The following is a 26,885-nucleotide window of genomic DNA, read 5'->3' as shown; positions in this document are numbered from 1 at the left end:
TTGATGTAAAAGCAGAAACACAGAGAAAATGGGTTCACTCTGATTTTCACCTCACCATACTATATCCACTATTTTTCTGTTCTATTAATGAGCAAAACTACTAGGCTCTCATATTGTTTGGAACTTTTAACTTATTATAACATATGTAAGCACAGATCCAAGATGTTGATTTTTGCAGCAAAATTGGTTAGATGGCATAGTATAGTGCTGTACCAACTACGTCTACCAAATGTTTGCAGTAAATACTCGTTAATTTATTATATGTCATGCCAGTCTCCATTTAATTATTTGATGTAATAGACGTACTTAAGTCAATTGTGGAGAAGGTAAAGTAAGTGCACAAGTAGGGTCATGCAGTACTCATATATAAATGCATTTAACATATTCAAATGAGTCATGATGCCTATGTTTTACATATTTGAGAATTCCTATAACGTCACTCAGTGAATGTTTTCTCTTTTCTTTCACAGCTTCATGGTGGGTTCTGAATAATAACTGAAAAGTTGTCTTACGTTGTTGCAGAAAATTTGTGTAGTATGAAATGTGTGAAACATCTATAGAAATAGCTTCACTTGTATTACAATATTAAGAACAGGCTATATTAAAATGATTATGTAATCTAAACATTTTCAAAAATATTAGAGAGATGGCTTACATGATAAATGAATACATGACTGGAAGTAATGTATTCTAATCAATAAATCATTAACTAGTAGGCAACTGTATCATTCATGAGCAGCACAGATGTATTAGTGTTATATATGCTGTAACACTGATTTATTCTTTTGTAATGCAATACTTCAGTTATGGATTCTTTTTCTACCATAAAACTTCAGATGAGTGCATTTTTAAGGAAATTTTGAAAATGGGATAATTTGCTTCTTGTTCGTCAATGATCAGGAGGTAGACCCAACAATTCTCCTTTAACATTACATGATTAGGTTCCAACATGTTGACCCTTAGGTCAGCTGATAGAATCTATTAGAACAGCTGTTGGAAGAACAAAATGTTTTAAATGTAAAGTTTCAACAGTGTAAAGGATTGTAGAAAAGTGAGTGGCCATATTGAGATAATGTTTTGTGCTGACATAATACTTGTGTTAGTCCAGAATAAAAAAAAAATCAACAGGTTTCTCCTGATCTTCTGCCATAACTTTGGTGCAGCCTCTGGAGAAATGGCATAAAAGCCAAAACTAGCAGCCAGCGACTGCAGTAGATAAGAACGCCCATGGAAATTCTAGGCAAATATTTCATTCTCCTAAGTCTGACTTAAGTTTATTCAACTAATATCTCAATTTAAAATGGCTTCAGCAGTGGTTTGTGTGGTATAAATAATGAATCGTATGTACCAGTTTTAGGCATTTTAGCTTTGTCCAGCAAAAACTGAAACTATTATAATTGCTAATTTGTGTTTAACGATAGTGAGCACTTTAAAACCTGTGTTGTAAATTGTTCCAAGCTGATTACATTGAAAACAAATGAGCTTTATTGTTGTTGATACATGTTTGTGGAGGAAATCACAAAAAAAATTAAATGTTTCATTTCTTGGGTATATTCATGTTCTTCCCATTTGTACTCGCTAGCTTTGTTAGTTAACTGATTTATTAAAACTGTTCTGTGATGAAAAAGAATGGACTTCTTTTCACCAAAAAGGAAGCTGGCATAAGGATACACAAGCATTGATACCACAAGCAAATTAGTCAAATCTGTTAGAAGAGCAAATCAAAACCACAATGGATTTTGACAAATTAGAATTCCTAAGATCCATACAGAAATGTGTTTGCAATATTTACAAATTAAAGTTTGTAACACAAAGTATTTGAGACAGTAAAGCCCAACTATACTGAGTAAGTAACAAGATCACAAGCTGCACACAGATGAAAGAGACTATTCAACCCTTCATAAGGTAATCAATCCAGAAACAAATTAGTTTTTTCATCAAAGCAACCAGCTATTTTCAAAAACAAGTGCAGGATTACTACTTCCATCTCTTTATCCAGGTCCCTTCCACAAGTTGTTCACTCTTTTGTGTGAAAACAAATTACCTGACATCGGCAAGAATTTTACAGTAGGCGGATGCGGGCTGGCCACCGACTGAAAAGTCGGTGGCGAACCTGTGTCTGCCTCACCTGGGGATCCGACCTGTATTTTGCAGGTCCCCGGGCTTCAATTGGTGTGAGGCAGGACTTCCACCTGCCTGAGGTAAGAAATCCCGCCTAACAGAGCTGCTGGCCAATCAGCGAGCCAGCAGCGCCACCTTGAGCAGTGGCCACTGCTAGGACTGCAACCCAGCATGAGGAGAGGATGCCTGGGAGATGGGACGGCAGGTAAGTTTCAGTTGCCTCGCCGGGGGGTAATTGGTCGGGCCCCAACAAGGCAACAGTGCTTGATTGGGGGGAAGGGGGGCATACAAAGAACGAACAAAGAACAAAGATAATTACAGCACAGGAACAGGCCCTTCGGCCCTCCAAGCCTGCGCCGATCCAGATCCTCTCTCTAAACATGTCGCCTATTTTCTAAGGTTCTGTATCTCTTTTCTTCCTGCCCATTCATGTATCTGTCTAGATACATCTTAAAAGACTCCATCGTGCCCGCGTCTACCACCTCCGCTGGCAACGTGTTCCAGGTGCCCACCACCCTCTGCGTAAAGAACTTTCCACGCATATCCCCCCTAAACATTTCCCCTTTCACTTTGAACTCGTGTCCTCTAGTAATTGAAACCCCCACTCTGGGAAAAAGCCTCTTGCTGTCCACCCTGTCTATACCCCTCAACCTCCGTCTTTCTAATGAAAATAATCCTAATCTACTCAACCTCTCTTCATAGCCAGCGCCCTCCATACCAGGCAACATCCTGGTGAACCTCCTCTGCACCCTCTCCAAAGCATCCACATCCTTTTGATAATGTGGCGACCAGAACTGTACGCAGTATTCCAAATGTGGCCGAACCAAAGTCCTAGACAACTGTAACATGACCTGCCAACTCTTGTACTCAATGCCCCGTCCGATGAAGGAAAGCATGCCGTATGCCTTCTTGACTACTCTATTTACCTGCGTTGCCACCTTCAGGGAACAGTGGACCTGAACACCCAAATCTCTCTGGACATCAATTTTCCCCAGGACTTTTCCATTTACTGTATAGTTCACTCTTGAATTGGATCTTCCAAAATGCATCACCTCGCATTTGCCCTGATTGAACTCCATCTGCCATTTCTCTGCCCAACTCTCTAATCTATCTATATTCTGCTGTATTCTCTGACAGTCCCCTTCACTATCTGCTACTCCACCAATCTTAGTGTCGTCTGCAAACTTGCTAATCAGTCCACCTATACTTTCCTCCAAATCATTAATGTATATCACAAACAACAGTGGTCCCAGCACGGATCCCTGTGGAACACCACTGGTCACACGTCTCCATTTTGAGAAACTCCCCTCTACTGCTACTCTCTGTCTCCTGTTGCCCAGCCAGTTCTTTATCCATCTAGCTAGTACACCTTGGACCCCAAGCGCCTTCACTTTCTCCATCAGCCTGCCATGGGGAACCTTATCAAACGCCTTACTGAAGTCCATGTATATGACATCGACAGCCCTTCCCTCATCAATCAACTTTGTCACTTCCTCAAAGAATTCTATTAAGTTGGTAAGACATGACCTTCCCTGCACAAAACCATGTTGCCTATCACTGATGAGCCCATTTTCTTCCAATGGGAATAGATCCTATCCCTCAGTATCTTCTCCAGCAGCTTCCCTACCACTGACGTCAGGCTCACCGGTCTATAATTACCTGGATTATCCCTGCTACCCTTCTTAAACAAGGGGACAACATTAGCAATTCTCCAGTCCTCCGGGACCTCACCCGTGTTTAAGGATGCTGCAAAGATATCTGTTAAGGCCCCAGCTATTTCCTCTCTCGCTTCCCTCAGTAACCTGGGATAGATCCCATCCGGACCTGGGGACTTGTCCACCTTAATGCCCTTTAGAATACCCAACACTTCCTCCCTCCTTATGCCGATTTGACCTAGAGTAATCAAACATCTGTTCCTAACCTCAACATCCGTCATGTCCCTCTCCTCGGTGAATACCGATGCAAAGTACTCGTTTAGAATCTCACCCATTTTCTCTGAGTCCAAGCATAACATTCCTCCTTTGTCCTTTAGTGGGCCAATCCTTTCTCTAGTTACCCTCTTTCTCCTTATATATGAATAAAAGGCTTTGGGATTTTCCTTAACCCTGTTTGCTAAAGATATTTCATGACCCCTTTTAGCCCTCTTAATTCCTCGTTTCAGATTGGTCCTACATTCCCGATATTCTTTCAAAGCTTCGTCTTTCATCAGCCGCCTAGACCTTATGTATGCTTCCTTTTTCCTCTTAGCTAGTCTCACCATTTCACCTGTCATCCATGGTTCCCTAATCTTGCCATTTCTATCCCTCATTTTCACAGGAACATGTCTCTCCTGAACGCTAATCAACCTCTCTTTAAAAGCCTCCCACATATCACATGTGGATTTACCTTCAAACAGCTGCTCCCAATCTACATTCCCCAGCTCCTGCCGAATTTTGGTATAGTTGGCCTTCCCCCAATTTAGCACTCTTCCTTTAGGACCACTCTCGTCTTTGTCCATGAGTATTTTAAAGCTTACGGAATTGTGATCACTATTCCCAAAGTAGTCCCCTACTGAAACTTCAACAACCTGGCCGGGCTCATTCCCCAACACCAGGTCCAGTATGGCCCCTTCCCGAGTTGGACTATTTACATACTGCTCTAGAAAACCTTCCTGGATGCTCCTTACAAATTCTGCTCCATTTGGACCTCTAACTCTAAGCGAATCCCAGTCAATGTTGGGAAAATTAAAATCTCCTATCACCACCACCCTGTTGCTCCTACATCTTTCCATAATCTGTTTACATATTTGTACCTCTATCTCACGCTCGCTGTTGGGAGGCCTGTAGTACAGCCCCAACATTGTTACCGCACCCTTCCTATTTCTGAGTTCTGTCCATATTGCCTCACTGCTCGAGTCCTCCATAGTGCCCTCCTTCAGCACAGCTGTGATATCCTCTTTGACCAGTAATGCAACTCCTCCACCCCTTTTACCTCCCTCTCTATCCCGCCTGAAGCATCGATATCCTGGGATATTTAGTTGCCAATCATGCCCTTCCCTCAACCAAGTCTCAGTAATAGCAATAACATCATACTCCCAGGTACTAATCCAAGCCCTAAGTTCATCTGCCTTACCTACTGCACTTCTTGCATTAAAACAAATGCACCTCAGACCACCAGTCCCTTTATATTCATCATCTGCTCCCTGCCTGTTCTTCCCCTTAGTCACACTGACTTCATTATCTAGTTCCTTACAGGCTTTTGTTACTACCTCCTTACTGTCAACTGACCTCAATTGGTTCCCATCCCCCTGCCACATTAGTTTAAACCCTCCCCAACAGCGTTAGCAAAAGCACCTCCAAGGACATTGGTTCCAGTCCGGCCCAGGTGTAGACCGTCCAATTTGTAATAGTCCCACCTCCCCCAGAACCGGTCCCAATGTCCCAAAAATCTGAACCCCTCCTTCCTGCACCATCTCTCAAGCCACGCATTCATCCTGACTATTCTTTCATTTTTACTCTGACTATCACGTGGCACTGGTAGTAATCCTGAGATTACTACCTCTGAGGTCCTACTTTTTAACTTGGCTCCTAACTCCCTAAACTCTGCTTGTAGGACCTCATCCCGTTTTTTACCTATATCATTAGTGCCTATGTGCACAATGACAACTGGCTGTTCACCCTCCCCCTTTAGAATGTTCTGCAGCCGATCTGAGACATCCCTGACCCGTGCACCTGGGAGGCAACATACCATTCGGGAGCCTCGTTTTCGACCACAGAACCGCCTATCTACTCCCCTTACAATCGAATCCCCTACGACTATAGCCCTTCCACTCTTTTTCCCGCCCTTCTGAACAGCAGAGCCAGCCACGGTGCCATGGACCTGGCTACTGCTGCCTTCCCCTGGTGAGCCATCTCCCCCAACAGTATCCAAAACGGTATACTTGTTTTGGAGGGAGATGACCGCAGGGGACTCCTGCGCTGCCTTCCTGCTCTTTCTCTGCCTTTTGGTCACCCATTCCCTTTCTCCCTCAGCAATCCTAATCTGCGGTGTGACCAATTCACTAAACGTGCTATCTACGACCTCCTCAGCATCGCGCATGCTCCAAAGTGAGTCCATCCACAGCTCGAGAGCCGTCATGCGGTCTAACAAGAGCTGCAGTTGGACACACTTCCTGCACGTGAAGGAGTCAGGGACATCAGCCATGTCCCTGAGCTCCCACATTGAGCAAGAGGAGCATGACACGGGTCTGAGATCCCCTGCCATTTTTAATCTTAAGCTTAACTTAGTTAAATGAAAAAGGAACGAAAAGTTTTTACCAATCACAATAAAACCAGAGAAATCGAAAAAGCCTTACCTTATAAACACCCCACCGAGTCCTTTTTTTTTGGTTAGAGGAGGAGGGCGGGTGGGAGACACGACAAGTGTCGTGTCTCGGGTTCAGAAAACACCCAAATATATAGTGTTTTACTTACCCAGCAGCCCACTGGCCTCCGCCGAAAAACAAATGGAAATTAAATTTACTTTCAAACTGACCTTCCCAGCTGCTCACTCGCTCACTCTCTGCTCCCGAAAAAGCTGCTGCAATGAAAGGAAAGTTATTTTAAACCGCCCAAATATATAGTGTTTTACTTACCCAGCAGCCCACTGGCCTCCGCCGAAAAACAAAAGGAAATTAAATTTACTTTCAAACTGACCTTCCCAGCTGCTCACTCGCTCACACTCTGCTCCCGAAAAAGCTGCTGCAGTGAAAGGAAGGTTATTTTAAACCGCCCAAATATATAGTGTTTTACTTACCCAGCAGCCCCCTGGCCTCCGCCGAAAAACAAAAGGAAATTAAATTTACTTTCAAACTGACCTTCCCAGCTGCTCACTCGCTCACTCTCTGCTCCCGAAAAAGCTGCTGCAATGAAAGGAAAGTTATTTTAAACCGCCCAAATATATAGTGTTTTACTTACCCAGCAGCCCACTGGCCTCCGCCGAAAAACAAAAGGAAATTAAATTTACTTTCAAACTGACCTTCCCAGCTGCTCACTCGCTCACACTCTGCTCCCGAAAAAGCTGCTGCAATGAAAGGAAAGTTATTTTAAACCGCCCAAATATATAGTGTTTTGTTGGGTGTTGGGTGTTGGGTGTTGGCGGTGGTTGGGGTAGTGGGGGCAGCCTTCCATCGGGCACAGGGTGCCCGATCATGACAGCCACCTGGGGTGCTCGGAGGCCGCCTGGTTTTGCCAGATGGCTTCTTTGGTCCTCGGCCGCCCAACCAGCCACACGTAAAATCTGCGTAGAGGCGGGCAAAGGCCCTTAAGTGGCCGTTAAGTGGCCACTTAAGGGCCTTGATTGGCCTGGGGCAGGCGGGCCATTTTTCACCCCCAGCGCCCTACGTAAAGTGGTGGCAGAGGAGGGAGCAGGTCAAGAAGGCCTCCCAGAGCTTTCCATTCCATTTTACGCCCCCCCCCCACCATCCCGCTCGTTGGGGTGGCGTAAAATTCCGGCCATAATTTCTAAACTGTCCTTCCAACACCTTGAATCTGTGGCACTTTGACCTACAGCTAAGGTTTAATTTGAAGTAATTGAAGTCTTTTTTATCCCAGTTACTTTTTCAAACACCTTTATGAGGTCCCCTCTTAGTTGTCTCCTTTTGATCATGAATAGTCCAAGTTTTTCTTCATAATTCAATTCTCTAACACTAGGGATCAACCTCCAGGAGTTAAATGCCATGCTCATTTCTCTGTGACTAAAACTGGATTCGGAAGGTTGCACAGTTTTAAAATGACTTCAAGCTCTATTCAGCTCTTGATAATTTGGTTCAGTGCTCTATTTTCTTTTTGATCACTGCTTCTGAGTGACTGGACATGGTAAGCACTGACCCTGCTAACACCCCTAGGCCTTGAAATTCCATGGGGTGCTCTCCATCTACTGCCTTGGTGAAAGACTGGAGAAATGACATAAACTGCCATTTTTAGACAGGCCCTTGGATCATGAGAAGCACCACAGAAATTCAAGGTGCTTCAACTTCAGTCTTAACCAATTCAATATCTCACCTACTTATTTTTGCTTACATCCAATACTTAACATGTACTTGCATTGAATTTTATATACCATTTTTACATGTTTTACCTGATTTAATTTGTAGACCTTTGGTTGCCTCTTCAGATTTGACTGCCCCTTACCTCCCTGTTCTCAGGTAGTGTGTGCAAATTAAGCCAGTTTGCATAATGCTTACAAATATAAGTCACTAAGGATAATTAGAAATTGCACAACCCAGAACAGGTACTTGGGGAACTCAACTCAGCACTTTCCCTCCCCATCCTCCTCATCACTCCTCTTACTATATGTTGTACGTGTTCTTTTCCATTGTTTAACCAGATGTTTAACTACCCACAAGCTTTGACTTGAGTTCCCATTGCTTTATTGGGCTTTGGACCTCATTTACATTTAGCTGTTAAGCTGTGCAGAGCAGTACACAGTTTCCTGGAGAAACAAAATGGAGGACTGGACCATCACTAGCTTCACAGTGACCCTCAGGCAAGTGAGAAACTGGGGGGTTGTGGGGTGGTGGTGGTGTCATGACCAGGAAGGGGTACATTTGGCAGTTAGCATGGCAAGGGGATTATTAATGTTCATTAAGTGTGTAGGGGTGTGCGGAGGAACACATCAGGGTCCAGCAGTGGGAATTGGAAGGAACATTCCTGCTCCTTCTGACTCTACAGTAAAGTAAGTATATTTTAAAAAAAACTTACCTTGTTGGTTCCAGGCTGTTCCAGTTCGGCTTGGCTTTCCTGAGTGTAGCCAGCACAGGCTGCTTCAGGTTTTAAACCAATTCTATATTGGGGGGACCTCAAAGAGGCATTAGGCCCCTTATTTGCATATGCATAGCACACCAATTTTTTTGCTTTACCAATATGGTGGGCGGTATATTTCTGAGTCATAATGAGCGTGCAGTTCTTGCCTGCCATATTTGAAGACTTAGAGGGTTATTTAGCACCCAAAATACTGCATGCACAAACTTCTAGTTCATTGAGTTACTTGACAATGATACAAAATTAGTAAATAATGGCAGTCCGGTAAATGCTGTGCAACTTCATTTCCAGAAAGCTTCAATAATGTGCCACATAGGTGATTATTGAGAAAGATTGTGTGCAAACAACTCATCATCAGTGGAAGTATGTTTACATGGGACTACATTACTAACAAAATATTCCAGACTCTGAATTAGAACAATTGCTGTTCATCATTTAATAAATGATCTGGATGAGTGCATTATTGGAATTATTTACATAGAAGTTAGAAATCTAAGTCAAACATGTACTGAACAATTTAGATAGTTTAGGGAAAGAGGTTCATGTGTGGCAGATGTCCTTAAATGTGGCTAAATGTTGTTCATTTAAGTCTGGGAAACTCAAATTCATGTATAAAAAGGTACCTGTTGAAGTTACAGAATGTGTGTTGTGAGGAAAATGCAAAGTGGCTTCAAGGGGATTTGGAAAGACTTAATGAGTGGGCAAGAACATGGCAGATGGAATATAATGTGGAAAAAATGTGAGGTTATCCACTTTGGTAAGGGAATAGAAGTGCAGAGTATTTCTTAAATGGTAAGAGATTAGAAAGTGTAGATGTACAAAGGGACGTGGGTATCCTGGTCAATAAGTCACTGAAAGCTAACATGCAGGTGCAGCAAGCAATTAGGAAGGCTAATGGTATGTTAGCCTTTATTGCAAGAGGATTTGAGTACAGGAGTAGTGAAGTCTTGCTTCAATTGTATAGAACCTTGGTCAGACCACACCTAGATTACTGTGTTCAGTTTTGGTCCCCTTACTTTAGGAAGGATATTATTGTCATAGAGGGAGTCCGACGAAGGTTCACCAGACTTGTTCCCGGGATGGTGGAACTGTCCTATGAAGAGAAATTGGGGAAACTGGGCCTGTATTCTCTAGAGTTTCGAAGAATGAAAGGTGATCTCATTGAAACTTACAAAATACTTAAAGGGATAAACAGGGCAGATGCAACTAAGATGTTTCCCCTGGTTGGGGAGTCTAGAACCAGGGGACACAACTTCAAAATAAGGGGGAAGCCACTTAGGACCAGGAGGGTGGTGAATCTTTGGTATTCTCTATCCCAGAGGGCTGTGGAAGCTCAATCATTGGGTATGTTTAAAGAAGAGATTGACAGATTTCTAAATACCAATGACATAAAGGCATATGGGAATTAAAGCCTGGCTACCCGACTAGACCCGACTACGTGTCGGGTTTGGGTCAGGTTGGGCCGATATTCTGAGTCCAGCATTTGTGCTCGGGTCAGGTCGGGCTGGACAGTACTGCTTCCGGGAACTCACGGGATCAGGCTTACCCATGATTCCCCACAACTCCATCTGCAGGAATAGCCTGCTGCCGGAATGGCTGAACGATATTCGTGTCGGGTCGGTTCGGGTTGGGCATGAAAAAAAATTAAAGAACTCGGGCCCGAGTCGGGTTCGGGTTGGCTGTGCTCGGTTTAGGCCCAGGTCGGGTTTCAATTTTATACCCGAGCAGGCCTTTAATGGGAATAGTGTGGGAAAAAGGCATTGAAGTGGAAGATCAGCCATGATTGCTGTGAATGGCAAGCTCAATGGGTCGAATGGCCTACTCTTGTTCCTATGTTCCAATGTTCTGATGTAATAGGAAAGGAACCTGGGGTTTATAGTTGATAAGTTTCATAAAAAAATTGAGAAGGTTATTGTTAAGACAATTAGGGTTCAGATTGCATTGCTAGGATAATGCAATATTTTTTCATTTGTTCTTGGAGCATGGGCAACATTGGCAAGAGGATATTTATTACCCATCCATAGTTACCTAGAGAATTAAGCCTCAACCACATTGTGTGTTTACAGGGATATACGTAGGCCAGATTGGGTCAATAAATGTTTCCTTTAGCTAAAGGACATTAGTAAACCAGTTGGATTTCAAACAACAATCTGGCAACTTTTATGATCATTATCTGGTGCAAGCTGACAAATTACCAGATCTATTGAATTCAATTTCTCAATTTTCCATGGTAGGATTTGAACTCATTATGGATAGTCCACGACCATAGCTACAAGGCTTAGACAAGTTATAATTTAGGATTTTAAAATGATGATGGAACTAGATTCTGTCCTGTTTTATAGGTTATTTGAGATGGATATAGGGTAAAGATAAGGCTGAAGCATTTGCAACAATCTTCAGCCAGAAGTGCTAAGTTGATGTTCCATCTCGGCCTCCTCCTGAAGTCCCCAGCATCACAGATGTCTTCAGCCAATTCGATTCACTCTGCTTGATATCAAAAAATGACTGAAGGCACCGGGTACTGCAAAAGCTACGGGCCCTGTCAAAAGTCCAGCAATAATACCAAAGACCTATGCTCCAGAACTTGCCGCGTCCCTAGCCAAGCTGTTCCAGTACAGCTACAACACTGGCATTTACCCGGCAATGTGAAAAATTGCCCAGATATGTCCTGTACACAAAAAGCAGGACAAGTCCAACCCAGCCAGGTTCTTTGTGACTTGATAGTGTAATAAATAGCTGAGAAAATGGTGATCCACTGCCCTCTGGTGTGCCAAGATCTAAGAGGAGTTCAGCTCATTACAGGGCAGCCTAGAGAAAGTCACAGTTGCAGAAACATCCCATTCAACTCAGTATGAAGATATTGCATGAAGGGCTATAGGTCTTGGGGTCCACCTGGAGGGATCATTGCCAATCAGATTGCAAATTATACAAGGCAACTTCTCAAAGGGACTAAATGATATCTGATTGACTCTCTCCTAGGGCTGCATTCACTCATAGAAGCAACAGAAGAGTACTCCATCAGCGACAAAAGCTTTTGTTTTTGCTGGACCAGGCTGCCAAGAAACCCATGGCCAATCATCAACCTGTCCTATAACCCAACCAAAATATGCTTTCATAATTAGTTGTCATCATTGACTGGAATATGTGATATATGGACTGCTTGTTGTTTGGTTCCCTTATATGATAAAGGCAACAGAAAATGTACTGTTGCTATGGCTCAGGATTAAGATGTGATGGGTAGCTGTGAAGAGAAAGAATTTTACAATACATCATTGAAGGTTCAATGAGAAGAGGCAAATCTTTGATGGGCCAAAATTTCTAAATATCAATACTCTATTCATCTGTCTCTAAGGTGATAAGCAGCTGTTGACACTTCATCAGACCAGCTCTATAGAAAGTCAATGATGATCTCAAGGATCCTGTCAGGAAAAGGATGTCAGCAGAACATTAGACATATATGGAGTTTTTGCATTACTTCTCCCAATATGTGCAGCAAATGCCTGGGAGACTGATGAAGTCTACTTCACTGTGGTGTGCCAACATCCAAGAGGGGTTCATCAAGTTCTTTGGTGTCCTCTGGGATATCTACTATCTGTCCTTTCCTAACTGCAAGGTTATGAAGCACATAACATGCTACTTCAATTTGCAAGATAATCCTGTGAACATATTGCAAGGCATCCTGGGCTATTCCAGACACCTTCCTTTGAATATCCCAATAGCTTACTCAATTCTCATTCTTGCCTTCATGTGCGCATCATTTTAGTGTCCCTCTGTAGCAATAGCAGTCCTATTAGGAGACATTGGAAGTGGAAGATATCTCTTGTCATCCAGCAGCCATCTTACTCTGCTTTTGAACTGGACTAATAAAATATAAAAGCATCATGTTCATATGAAAGCAACATGTTCTGAAGTTGTGACATTGCAAATCAGCTTCACATTTAGAGAATGGAAGCCTTTGCAATTCATATAAATAGGAAGAGGTTACATGCAGGGCACATAATGCCATATGGATGCAATCAATAGCCCCAACAATTCTGGGAAATCCAGCAATTCTGAAAAATGTGATGGCCCTCTGTCATTTCTGTGGGAGAATTCTCAAATTATATAAATTGAGCTGCCTTGGCAAAGAAGGCATTGGTGACATCTTAAAGAGGAATGCAGAGATAACTGACGGATGTGTCAATGTTCCCTGTGGATTCTTGGAATGAGCTCTGGCATAAGAGTTGAGAAACATAGTTACTTCCACTGTCACTGTCGGACCTGTTCTTGCTGTGAACCTTTATTGCAAATCTGGTTGCACCAACGAACAAAGCTGCAATCTTTACGACTGAAGCACAGCCCTCTGAAACAGACTGCTCGGAAAGGTCTCAGAAAATGCAACTGGATCTAAACATATTGGCAGTGGGTAGTGGCTGGATAGTGCTGGGATGGTCTGGCTTTCCTCTGGTGCTACCTGATTAATCTGGCTTGCTTATAGGTTTTGGCTGCTCTCTTCTGAAAGCATATAGATCATATACATTGGGATTCCCACTGGGAAGTCCATTGTGCAGCCTTCAGAAAATAGCTCGGTAAACTTCTTGAAGTAAAATGCTTTACAAGGGTAATGCAGTATGTAGAAGGTGGTTTCAGAGTATGACTGATTTTTTTCTCCAATACCTACACAGTGAGTTTCAACATATGGCTGAAAAGGTCCACAAGTAATCTCAGTTCACCAGTGCCCCTTTGACTAATTAACCCTGCCTAAACTGGTCCTTGCAAATTGCGCTCTATTTAAGTAATGGTGCACATCCTCAAGGGTGAATGGGAAGGCAGAAGTTGTGGAGTTTAGGATAGATAATGTTGCCCCATCCTGACTCCATCATTTGCTTGCAGCTGCCATTGAAGGGGCATGCCCTAAAACTGAACACAATTTACGATGGGGAGCTTCTCCAGAAAAACGCATAATATCAACATACTCTTAAAGCGCTACATTCTTTTACAGGAATACCTAATAATTGGGGTACAGTAGCATAGTGAGGCCTGGACTAATAATCTGGAGACATGAGTTCAAATTTCACCATGGTAGTTTGTGAATTTAAATTCAGTTAATAAAATAAATCTGGAATGGAAAGCTAGTATCAGTAATGGTAACCTTGAAGTTACTGGATTGTTGTAAAACCCCAATTCATTCATGAATGCCCTTTAGGGAAGAAAATCTATCATCCTTACCTGGGCTGACCCTATATATGACTCCAGGGCAAAGCAATGGCCTAGAAAGCCATTCAGATGTATCACATTACTACAAAAATTTACAATTAAAAATAAAACTGGGCATCATTCCAGGCATTGGGGTTGGCAATGAGAAAGGAACAACCAACCCAATCGACCTGCCTTACCGACATCCGAAGACTTGTGCCAAAATTGGGAGAGCTGTCTCACAGACTAGTCAAGCAACAGTCTGGCAGTAATATTCACATTAGCCTATGTCCCATCATTATCCCTATGTATGTCCTGTCCTACTGACAGTACTGACCCACCAGAGGTGGTAATTTAGTGCTGTGCGATTGGGAACATGTGGCCCTGGGAGCCCGCAATATTGACTCTGGACCACGTGATGTTTCATGACATCAGGTCAAGCAAGAAAACCTCCTTCTTATTACCACCTACTGCCCTCCCTCAACTGTTGAACCTACCAATGTTGAACGCCATTTGGAAGAAGCACTCAGGGTAGCCAAGAACACAGAATGCACCTTTGTGGCAGACTTCAATGTCCATCAGCAAGAGTATCATTATTACTGACTGACCTGGTTGAGTTCTAAAAGATATAGCTACTAGACTGGCTTGGATGGTCAAAGAACTAACATGAGGGAAAATCCTACTTGATCTCATCCTCATCAATCTACCTGTTGCAGATTCATCTGTCCATGACAGTACTGGTAGGATTGACCACTGAAAGGTCCCTGTGGAGACAAAGATCCAGCTTCACACTGAGGACACCCTTCATTGTGTTATATGGTGCTACTGTCAGGCAGAATGGCATAGATTCAGAATAGATCTAGCAGCTCAAAACTGTGCATCCATGGAAGTGCCATGGGCCATAAGCAGCAGCAGAATTGTATTCCACCTCAATCTGTAACCACATGGTCTAACACATCCCTCACTCTATCCTCAAACCAGGGGAACAATCCTGGTTCATGAGAGAAGTGTAGAAACATGCCTGAAGCAGCACTAGGTGTACATGAAAATGAGGGGCAAACCTAGTGAAGCTACAACACAGGACTGCATGCATGCTAAACAGTGGAAGTAGCATGCAATGCACCAAGAAATACCACAGCCAACTGATCAGATCAAAGCTCTCTAGTCTTGCCACAACCAGTCGTAAATGGTAATGGACAATTAAATAATTGATGGGAGGAGGAGGTTCCATGAACCTCCCCATCCTCAACGATGGTGGAGCCAGAATGAGAGTGCAAAAGACAAGGCTGAAGCATTCAGAACTATCTTCTGCCAAAGGTACCAAGTAGATTATCCATCTCAGCCTCCTCCTGAGGTCCCCACAATCACAGATGGCAGTCTTCAGTCAATTCAATTAATTACACATGATATCAAGAAACAGTTAAGCGCACTGGATGTAGCAAAGCATTTGGATCCTGACAACATCACGGCTGTAGTGCTGAAAACCTGTGCTCCAGAACTAACCACACCTCTAGTCAAGCTGTTCCAGTATATCCACAACACTGGCATCTACCCGACAAAGTGGAAAATTACCCAGGTTATGTCCTGTCAGCAAAAAGCAGGATATATCAAGTCCAGCCAATTACCACCCCATCAGTCTACTCAAATGATCAGTAAAGTGATGGAAGTTGTTGTCAACAGTACTATCAAGCGATACTTAACCACGAGCAACGTGCACACCCAATGCTATGTTTGGGTTCTACCAGGACCATGCAGCTCCTGACCTCATTCCAGCATTGGTCCAAACATGGACAGAAGAGCTGAATTCTAAAGATGAGGTTACAGTGACTGCCCTTGAACTCAAGGCAGCATTTGACCCAGTGTGACATGGATGACTTACATCTCAACAGGACGGGGACCAATATTGTGACGGGAAGGTTTGCTAGTGCTGTTGGGGAGGGTTTAAACTAGTTTGGCGGAGGATGGGAACTTGAGCATAGATTCAGAAGGGAGAGAAGCAAAGGTGGAAATGGAAGGCAGAAAATTAGTAAGCAAGTAGGGAAGCAGAGAAAACAAAAGCTAGAAAATAGGCAACAAAGGAATTGTTTGGTGATGAATGGTACATAGTTCAAAACAGAGCTGTAATTTATCTCAACGGGAGGCCCCAGTAACAGGTCAGAAGATGGGGAGTGACCCTGCCTCGGCCCTTTATCAGACTCCGGGCCGAATTCAAAGGTGGGAAGGCCATTAGCTGGCTGCCATCAGGAATCCCGTCCCCTTTAAGGGACAAGATCCCGCTTCAAGAGCTGCCAGCTAATCAGAGATCTCTTAGCTTGTTTTGTCATCCGTGACTATGAATTATCTATACTCCCAATGAATGGTATATTTAACAAAATCAGATCGTGTCCAAACTTGAAGGAATCAGTCATCCATTATCGATATATGATATTTAATGAAACAACACAACCCATACAAAAATATTGCTACCCACAAGACTGGTATTGCTTATCATTATTCAGGGATTATTTGCAAATCAATGCACAAAATCATATATATTTTTTGGCTGTTGACAATCACATGAACATCATTAGCATCTCTTCACATCAACCTGGAGAAAAAGCATAGTGAAAATCTCAAAAATAAAAAAGACGATAATTCTGACAGAACAGGTTAAAATTCCTCCCATCAATAACGTTATTGAGAAAACTGCCACAAGTACAAATTATCAATAGGAGCAATTCAAAATATAATTAAAAATAAAGGAGATACCAATATTTAAAAACTGGAGATCAGTTCAAAATAAATTTGGTGAACAGCTTAACTATAAGAAATTTCAAGTCATTTGAAAATGTTTTGATTTATACACATTTTTCATTGTTTTCATTAGGTGTCAATTCTTTTTCAAACAAACTAGTGTTGGAGCAGTTAGATCTTAGGATTGTTCGGATTTATATTATATTAAATTAAACTAATGAAGACTACAACTTAGGATTTATTCACACTAAGGATATATCTGTGGATCAGTAATTTGCTTACTTCTACCTCCCCATATCTTATCAGGCTATTTTCTGATGTGTATTACTTGCAAGACACTCTTACTATTCCTGTGGACATCTTTCAACATGATTGGGCAGCACTAATTGCTTACTGCTCCAGATTTAGTGATCCCTTAATATGAGTATAAGCATAATAATATAAAAGCAAAATACTGCAGATGCTGGAAATCTGAAATATCAACAGAAAGTGCTGGAAATACTCAGCAAGTCAGGCAGCATCTGTGGAGAGAGAAGCAGAGTGATGATTAGGGGGTGTGTGTGATGATTAGGGTGTATGTGTGATGATTAAGGGGGTGTGTGTGATGATTAGGGGGTGAGTGTGTGATGATTAGGGGGTGAGTGTGTGATGATTATCACATTACTGCATGTGGGATCTTGCTCTGCATCAATTGGGTTTCCTACATAACAGCAGTGACTACACTTCAAAAGCACTTCATTGGCTGTAAAGCACTTTGGGATATCTTGAACTTGTGAAAGGTGCTATAGAAATGCAGCTCTTTCTTTCTTTGCCCCTGTGATGAATGAGTTCTGATGAAAGGTCACAAACCTGAAATGTTAACTCTACTTCTCTCTCCACAGATGCTGCCTGACCTGTTGAGTATTTCCAGCACTTTCTGGTTTTATTATAACCAGAGTTGTTTGAAAAAAACTTCCTCTAGTAAATATCTAAAATCTGTTTGTTGTAGGATTGCCTTTCAGTGATGCTATTTTATTTTTATTTTATTTATTTAGAGATACAGCACTGAAACAGGCCCTTCGGCCCCCGTGTCTGTGCCGACCAAAAACCACCCATTTATATTAATCCTACATTAATCCCATATTCCTTACCACATCCCCATCACCTACTAGGGGAGATTTACAATGGCCAATTTAACTAACAACCTGCAAGTCTTTTGGCTATGGGAGGAAACCGGGGCACCTGGCGGAAACCCACGCGGTCACTGGGAGAACTTGCAAACTCCGCACAGGCAATACCCAGAACTGAACCCGGGTCGCTGGAGCTGTGAGGCTGCGGTGCTAACCACTGCGCCGCCCATAGTAATGCTACTATGCAAATGAGCTAAGTGCCAGGATGCAGTCATGTGACTCCAAGCCAGAGTCACTCTGCAAATGTAACACCCAGACCTGTAAATAGGTTTCTCTGTACTGTATATAATAGTTAAGCTGTAATAAACTTGTTTGAGATCTTCAGCATAACTGGACTCCATGCATCTCATTTATGTTGCATTTCTCCAATTTCCAATTGTCACACAGGTAAAAGACACTTCAAGTGTGGTCGTTGCACAGACATTAAGTGCCATATTCAGTCTATTTGGCGCACCTGAAGAAATCATTTCTGACAATGGACCACAGTATATGGGTAAACCTTTCAGGGATGTGTGCGCCAAATGGAGCGTCAACCATGTGACGTCCTCACCACATTACCCTAGATCTAATGGTCTTGCAGAGCAAATGGTTTGCAGTCAAATCACTTATCCTGAAGTGTAGGACAACGAAACAAGATTTTTGTGTTACCCTGCTCCATCTTAGAGCTACACCTATGGATATGGGCTTACCGTAACCAGCAGAGATCATGTTTGGCAGACAAGTGCGGACAACTGTGCCAAGCCATTATCTGTCCAAATTCTCCAAGATGCAGGAGACACTGCTCGGGAAACAGGGGAGAATGAAGATGGTGCAAGACTGAAATGCAGGGGTTGAACTACGTTAGCTACATGTAGGATAAAAGGTCAGGGTCATATACCCCATAATGAGAACATGGTTACCTGCAGAGGTATCCAAGGTATGCAGTTAGCCTCGGTCCTCTGAGATTACATCATCTAACGGAGCAGTGTTGAGAAGAAACCGACACCAACTAAGAGAAGTATGCAATACTCCAATTGTGTACGACTGACTCGAAAGAAAACACTCCGACGATGAGGGTGTGATAGAAAAACAGGACAACAACCAACACATTGACAACATAACTGCAAACCCAAAACAGCCAAGGGTGGAATCCACATCCCCAGAAGGTTATACCATAACCAGATTTGGAACAGTTGTCAAACTATCAAAATGATATATTGATTTTTAGGCCTCTGCTCTTGTAAATTTCACAATCTCTATCCCTGTGTAACTAGTTTTGATGTTATCTCATTTTATGTGTTTTTACTTGTAGCATACAAGACTTATCTTTGGAAAGGAAGAGGATGTTGTATGATTGCCTTTAAGAGTGATGTCTCTTTAAGATTTTAGTACACTAATGAGCTAAGTACCAGGATGCAGTCATGTGACTCCAAGCCAGAGTCAATCTGCAACTGCAACACCCAGAGTCAGGTTCTGTAAATAGTTTAAAAGCAAAATACTGCAGATGCTGGAAATCTGAAAAAAAAACAAGAAATGCTGGAACCACTCAGCAGCTCTGGCAGCATCTGTGGAAAGAGAAGCAGAGTTAACGTTTCGGGTCAGTGACCCTTCTTCGGTCACTGACCCGAAACGTTAACTCTGCTTCTCTTTCCACAGATGCTGCCAGACCTACTGAGTGGTTCCAGCATTTCTTGTTTTCATTTCTGTAAATAGTTTGCTCTGTACTGTATATAATAGTTCAGCTGTAATAAAACTGTTTGAGATCTTCAGCACAACTGGACTCCACACATCTCAATTATGTTGTATCAGGCAACATAAAGAACTCATTACACTGGTATTCAGGCCAAATCACAGGAAAGGATTATTTTTTGTTTAAAAGCTCTCCAGCCATACTTACCTACTGAGCATGAGGTCTGTTCTAATTCTGACTGCTAAAAGTATTCACTTAGTTATGAGGTTGGGAAAATGCTGGGGCAGACAATGAAGCTTACCTAAAACAGGTCCCATGGTCACATAAAATACATATAGTTTGAAAATAATACTCATTAGAAATAGAAATAACAACTCGTGAATTTTTGTTCTTTTTCCAATCCTCCATGGCTAAGTGTAAAACAAATACAGCAATTGTGCAAGTTGTAAAATCTGCTCTCTCGTCACTCCCCTTCAAAAAGAGATGATTACTATCAAAAGTTGCTTTTAATTTTCCATTGGTTCAATTGTCACAATGTTTGAAGATGGTGTCCTCAATTATTGTTCGAAGAGCAATGTTAGAACCACTTCCACCTCCAACTAAACTACCTGTTAGGAAATGGTGTCGAAAACAGTCTGCAGGGTTGCCATGAACAACTGGAATAAATCCAGTAACATCTTCTTAACTGAGATAAAAATTAAGTTGTACTCATTGAAAAGAATTCACACTGTTGTCCACCAAAAGAAATTAGCCATCTGGAGAAGTCACTACGATGACAATCCATTCAAAAATGGTGTAACTCACAGGGCTTTTTTTATTTGTTTGGGGGATGTGAACACCGCTGGCTATGCCAGCATTTATTTCCCATCCCTAATTGCCCTCAGGAAGGTTGTGGTGAACTGCCTTCTTCAACATTTGCAGTCCTTGGGGTGTAGGTACACCAACAGTGCTGTAAGGAAGGGAGTTCCAGGTTTTGACCCAGCGACAGTGAAAGAACGGCGATATAGTTCCAAGTCAGGATGGTGTGTGGCTTGGAGGGGAGCTTGCAGGTGGTGGTATTCCCATGCATCTCCTGCCCTGTCCTTCTAGGTGGTAGAGGTCATGGGTTTGGAAGGTGCTGTCGAAGGAGCCTCAGTGAGTTGCAGCAGTGCATCTTGTTGATGGTACGCACTGCTCCACTGTGCAAAGCATTACAGTAGATAAGTCCCCAGGGCCTGATGGGATCTACCCCAGAATACCGAGGGAGGCAAGGGAAGAAATTGCAGGGGCCTTGACAGAAATCTTTGCATCCTCATTAGCTACAGGTGAGGTCCCAAGTGAATGGAGAATAGCCAATGTTGTTCCTTTGTTTAAGAAGGATAGCAAGGATAATCCAGGAAATTATAGGCCAGTGAGCCTTACGTCAGTGGTAGGGAAATTATTACAGAGGATTCTTCGGGACAGGATTTACTCCCATTTGGAAACAAATGGACTTATTAGCGAGAGGCAGCATGGTTTTGTGAAGGGGAGGTCATGTCTCACTAATTTGATTGAGTTTTTTGAGGGAGTGACAAAGATGATTGATGAAGGAAGGGCAGTGAATGTTATCTATATGGACTTCAGTAAAGCCGTTGACAAGGTCCCTCACGGCAGACTGATACAAAAGGTGAAGTCACATGGGATCAGAGGGGAGCTGGGAAGATGGATACAGAACTGGCTCAGTCATAGGAGACAGAGGGTAGCAGTGGAAGGGTGCTTTTCTGAATGGAGGGCTGTGACTAGTGGTGTTCCGCAGGGATCAGTGCTGGGACCTTTGCTGTTTGTAGTATATATAAATGATTTGGAGGAAAATGTAGCTGGTCTGATTAGTAAGTTTGCGGATGACACAAAGGTTGGTGGAGTTGCGGACAGTGATGAGGATTGTCAGAGGATACAGCAGGAAATAGATCGGTTGGAGACTTGGACGGAGAAATGGCAGATGGAGTTTAATTCGGACAAATGTGAGGTAATGCATTTTGGAAGGTCCAATGCAGGTGGGAAGTATACAGTAAATGGCAGAACCCTTAGGAGTATTGACAGGCAGAGAGATCTGGGCGTACAGGTCCACAGGTCACTGAAAGTGGCAACGCAGGTGGATAAGGTAGTCAAGAAGGCATACGGCATGCTTGCCTTCATCGGTCGGGGCACAGAGTATAAAAATTGGCAAGTCATGCTGCAGCTGTACAGAACTTTAGTTAGGCCACACTTAGAATATTGCGTGCAATTCTGGTCGCCTCACTACCAGAAGGACGTGGAGGCTTTGGAGAGGGTACAGAAGAGGTTTACCAGGATGTTGCCTGGTCTGGAGGGCATTAGCTATGAGGAGAGGTTGGATAAACTCGGTTTGTTTTCACTGGAACGACGGAGGTGGAGGGGCGACATGATAGAGATTTACAAAGTTATAAGCGGCATGGACAGAGTGGATAGTCAGAAGCTTTTTCCCAGGGTGGAAGAGTCAGTTACTAGGGGACATAGGTTTAAGGTGAGAGGGGCAAAGGTTAGAGGGGATGTGCGAGGCAAGTTCTTTACACAGAGGGTGGTGAGTGCCTGGAACTTGTTGCCAGGGGAGGTGGTGGAAGCAGGTACCATAGAGACGTTTAAGAGGCATCTTGACAAATACATGAATAGGATGGGAATAGAGGGATATGGACCCCGGAAGTGCAGAAGGTTTTAGTTTCGGCAGGCATCAAGATCGGCGCAGGCTTGGAGGGCCCCCTGCAGGACCTTGTCACTCTTCCTGCCTATATCATTGGTACCGATGTGTACCACAACCTCTGGCTGTTCACCCTCCCCCTTCAGAATGCCACCTGTCCATTCAGAGACATCCTTGACCCTGGCACCAGGGAGGCAACATACCATCCTGGAGTCTCATTCACATCCACAGAAGCACCTATCTGTGCCCCTGACTATAGAGTCCCCGATAACTATTGCTCTACTGCGCTTTGTCCCTCCCTGCTGAATAACAGTGCCAGCTAGCAAACCTTGCAGCCAGGATATTAGTGCCCCTCCAGTTTAGATGCAACCCATCCTTCTTGTACAGGTCCCATCTGTCCCTGAAGAGATCCCAATGGTCCAGATATCTGAAACCCTCCCTTCTACACCAGCTGTTCAGCCACGTGTTTAGCTGCACTATCTTCCTATTCTTAGCTTCACTGGCACATGGCACAGGAAGTTATCCCGAGATTACAACCCTAGAGGTCCTGTCCCTCCCTGCTGAACAACAGTACCAGCCGTGGTGCCACTGCTCTGGCTGCTGTTGTTTTCCCGATAGGCCAACCCCCCCAACAGTATCCAAAACGGTATACTTGTTAGAGAGGGGAATAGCCACAATGGTTTCATGATCACCACTGGGCTAGCTTTCTAATTCCAGATTTACTAACTGAATTCAAATTCCACCATCTGCTGTGGTGGGATTCGAACCCTCGTCCCCAGAGCATTAGCCTGGGGCTCTGGGTTACTAGTCTAGCGACATTACCACTATGACACCGCCTCCCCATAAACATTGCTCCTCTCTGTGCCATGTATAAACCCAAGGACTGAGCTGTTACTCATTATTCCACCTAAAAAGGGTGAAAATAGAAAATCTACTCAACTATAATCTTGGTCAAGTTTTGGTTGAAATGAATACACAAGTCCAAAAATTTTGTTGGGCAAGTTTAAGCAGCAGCAAATTACAGTCCTCTGCCAGAACCACAAACCAGAGGAATGGTTGGACTTTCTAGTGCATTTTTATTGCCCTCTAAAGAATATTTATAAGTTGATGAAATGTTGCAGCAGCTGCAATGTGCAAACAAAAGTTTCAAGATCTGGTTCAATAGATAATATGCTATTATTTAACTATTTAAGAAAGTTTGGAGAGATAAGCCAGGGAACTACAGACCAGTGAGTCTCACGTCAGTGGTAGAGAAACTATTGGAGAAAATTCTGAAGGAGAGAATCTATCTCCACTTGGAGAGGCAAAATTTGATTAGGAATAGTCAGCACGGCTTTGTCAGAGGGAGGTCAGGGCCTAACAAATTTGATTGAATTTTTTGAGCATGAGACCAGGTGTGTCGATAAGGGTAGTGCAGTTGATGTAGTTTATATGGATTTCAGCAAAGCCTTTGACAAGGTCCCACATGGGAGACTTATCAAGTAAGCAAATGCACATGGGATACAAGGTAACTTGATAAGGTGGATTCAAAATTGGCTTAGCTGTAGGAGACAGAGAGTGATGACAGACAGCTGTTTTAGTGACTGGAAGCCAGTGTCCAGTGGCGTACCACAGGGACTGTGCTGGGTCCCCTATTGTTTGTCATTTATATAAACGACATAGATGACGATGTGGGGGGGGTGGGATCAGTAAGTTCGCAGATGACACAAAGATTGGCCGAGTGATTAACAGTGAGGTTGAGTGGCTTGGGTTACAGGAAGATATAGACAGGGTGGTCAAATGGGCAGAAAAGTGGCAGATGGAATTTAACCCTGAAAAGTGTGAGGTGATACACTTTGGAAGGAGTAATGTGACACGGAAGTATTCAATGAATGGCCTGACACTGGGAAGTTCGGAGGAACAAAGGGACCTTGGCGTGTTTGTCCATAGATCTCTGAAGGCAGAAGGGCAGGTTAATAGGGTGGTGAAAAAGGCATATGGGACACTTGCCTTTATCAATCGAGGCATAGATTACAAAAGCAGGGAGGTCATGTTGGAGTTGTATAGAATTTTGGTAAGGCCACAGCTGGAGTAGTGTGTGCAATTCTGGTCGCCACATTATAGGAAGGATGTGATTGCATTGGAGGGGATGCAGAGGCAATTCACCAGGAGGTTGCCTGGGATGGAACATTTAAGCTATGAAGAGAGGTTTGATAGGCTTAGGTTGTTTTCGCTGCAGCAGAGAAGACTGATGGGTGACCTGATCGAGGTGTACAAGATTATGAGGGGCATGGACAGGGTGGATAGGGAGCAGCTGTTCCCCTGAGTTGAAGGGTCAGTTACGAGGGGACACAAGTTTAAGGTGAGGGGCAGGAGGTTGAAGGGGTATCTGAGGAAGAACTTTTTTACCCAGAGGGTGGTGATGGTCTGGAATGCATTGCCTGGGAGGGTGATAGAGGCGGGTTGCCTCACATCCTTTAAAAAGTACCTGGTTGAGCACTTGGCACGTCATAACATTCAAGGCTATGGGCCAAGTGCTGGCGGCAAATGGGATTAGGTAGACAGGTCAGGTGTCTTTAATGCATCGGTGCAGACTCGATGGGCCGAAAGGCCTCTTCTGCACTGTATTATTCTGTGATTCTGTGATCTCCTAAACTCCAGACAGCATCGACCCTTTCTAGTCAATCTCTCCTCATGGAACATGCCAGGAATCAATTTAGTGAACCTCGTTTCACCCTCTGCAAGGCAAGTATATCCTTCCTTATGTAAGGAGACCAAAACTGCACAGTACTCCAGGTGTGGTCTCACCAAATCCCTATACAATTGGAGCAAGACCTCCTTGCAATAAAGGCTAACATACCATTTGCCTTCCTAATTGCTTGGTGTACCTGCATGTTAGCTTTCAGTGTTTCTTGTAGGACAGCCAAATCTTTCTGAATACAAATATTTGCTACACCCTCACCTGGGTACCTTGAGTCTAGACTGAGCAGCCAGAGGAAACATCCTATCTACATCCACCCTGTCATGCCCTATAAGAATTTTGTAAGTTTCAATGAGATCATTTCTCATTCTTCAAAACTCTGGAGAATACAGGCCCAGTTTCTGTAATCTCTCCTAATAAGATAATCCCTCCACCCCAGGGTGAACCTCCGTTGTACTCCCTCTATGGTAAGTATATCCTTCCTTGGAGAAGGAGACCAAAACGGTGCACCATACCCCAGGTGCATTCTCACAAAGGCTTTATACAATTGCAGCAAGACGTCTTTATTCCTGTACACAAATTCCTTTGCAATGTAGACCAACATATCATTTGCCTTCCTAATTGCTTGCTGCACCTGCATACTAGCTTTCTATAGTGACCACTGCATTCAAGATAGACACCATTTCAAAATGAAATTCAAGAATTCTGACTTTGATTGGTGCTGACAGAACTTTGTTTTAAGAAAACTATTTAAAAAAGCAAAATCAAGATATGTCTAGCTAACACAAATACTAAGGAAAGATTAGTCTAGATTAAACTGCAACAAATCAAGACATAAGAATTGAAAGGAAGATAGGTCATTTTTTTTTAGTTTAGTTTAGTTTAGAGATACAGCACTGAAACAGGCCCTTCGGCCCACCGAGTCTGTGCCGACCATCAACCACCCATTTATACTAATCCTACACTAATCCCATATTCCTACTACATCCCCACCTGTCCCTATATTTCCCTACCACCTACCTATACTAGGGGCAATTTATAATGGCCAATTTACCTATCAACCTGCAAGTCTTTTGGCTTGTGGGAGGAAACCGGAGCACCCGGAGAAAACCCACGCAGACACAGGGAGAACTTGCAAACTCCACACAGGCAGAACCCAGAATTGAACCCAGGTCGCTGGAGCTGTGAGGCTGCAGTGCTAACCACTGCACCAGCTGTGACAATGCACTTTTATTTTGAACACTACCTAAGTTACCTAACCTTCTAAGAAAATGGACACATAAATTTTGTTTGCTTGGGATAACATTCCTCTATTTCCAATGTTACAGGTGCCATGATCATTCTATTTCACAGAACATTCAGCCATTTCTGTCTATATATAATTTGATAATCCTCAATTCCAAGCCAAACAGGATGGTATTTCAATAGGTATTAATCAACACAAAAAGGGTAATTTTAACCCTACATACCTGGCGGAAGCCAAGTCGGCAGCTAAAATTAACCAACTAATGTACCCGCCAACATCCCACATATACCGCAGCTTCTTCTATTTTAACCAACTCTTCAGAGAAGATGGCAAAGGCACCATCCTGAAGCTGTTGGAGCCTTTCTTTAAATATGTAGATCTGGGTCTAATTATATAATTAGGCTCCGACTTTAACTATCTTAACAGTGACCTGAGCAGGAAATGCATTGTGCTTTCCTGGCAGGTGAAGATAGCAGGAAAAGGATCCATTGCTAAAAGAGGCCGAAGTAGGTAACTTTCAATTTCCTTGTAGAGTCAAGATGAGGAGGAGTGCTGCTCTGGAACTCTCAAATAAATTTAGGCAACCTCTTCCCCAGGTTTCCCCCTTCTCTTCCACAACAGCCTTGTGACACCCCATCCTTG

At 43.2% G+C, this 26,885-nt stretch overlaps 2 protein-coding genes across 4 annotated transcripts in view; one reads left to right on the top strand and one right to left on the bottom strand.

Annotated features, from left to right (window-relative positions):
• Positions 1-499, top strand: part of necab1 (N-terminal EF-hand calcium binding protein 1) — a 346,067-nt gene extending 345,568 nt beyond the window's left edge. Inside the window, exon 13 of the mRNA XM_068030830.1 lies at positions 471-499. Within this exon, the coding sequence (XP_067886931.1) occupies positions 471-499 (29 nt within the window). The remainder of the gene's footprint in view (positions 1-470) is intronic.
• The window catches only part of gra (granulito), a 265,219-nt gene that overhangs the window by 44,182 nt on the left and 194,152 nt on the right, over positions 1-26,885 (bottom strand). The gene's annotated exons all lie outside the window — the stretch shown is intronic.

Source organism: Heterodontus francisci, chromosome 5 (assembly GCF_036365525.1).
Source record: "Heterodontus francisci isolate sHetFra1 chromosome 5, sHetFra1.hap1, whole genome shotgun sequence".
Lineage (NCBI taxonomy): Eukaryota > Metazoa > Chordata > Chondrichthyes > Heterodontiformes > Heterodontidae > Heterodontus > Heterodontus francisci.
Note: the sequence above shows the minus strand (reverse complement) of the source record. Positions and strands in the feature narration are given on the sequence as shown.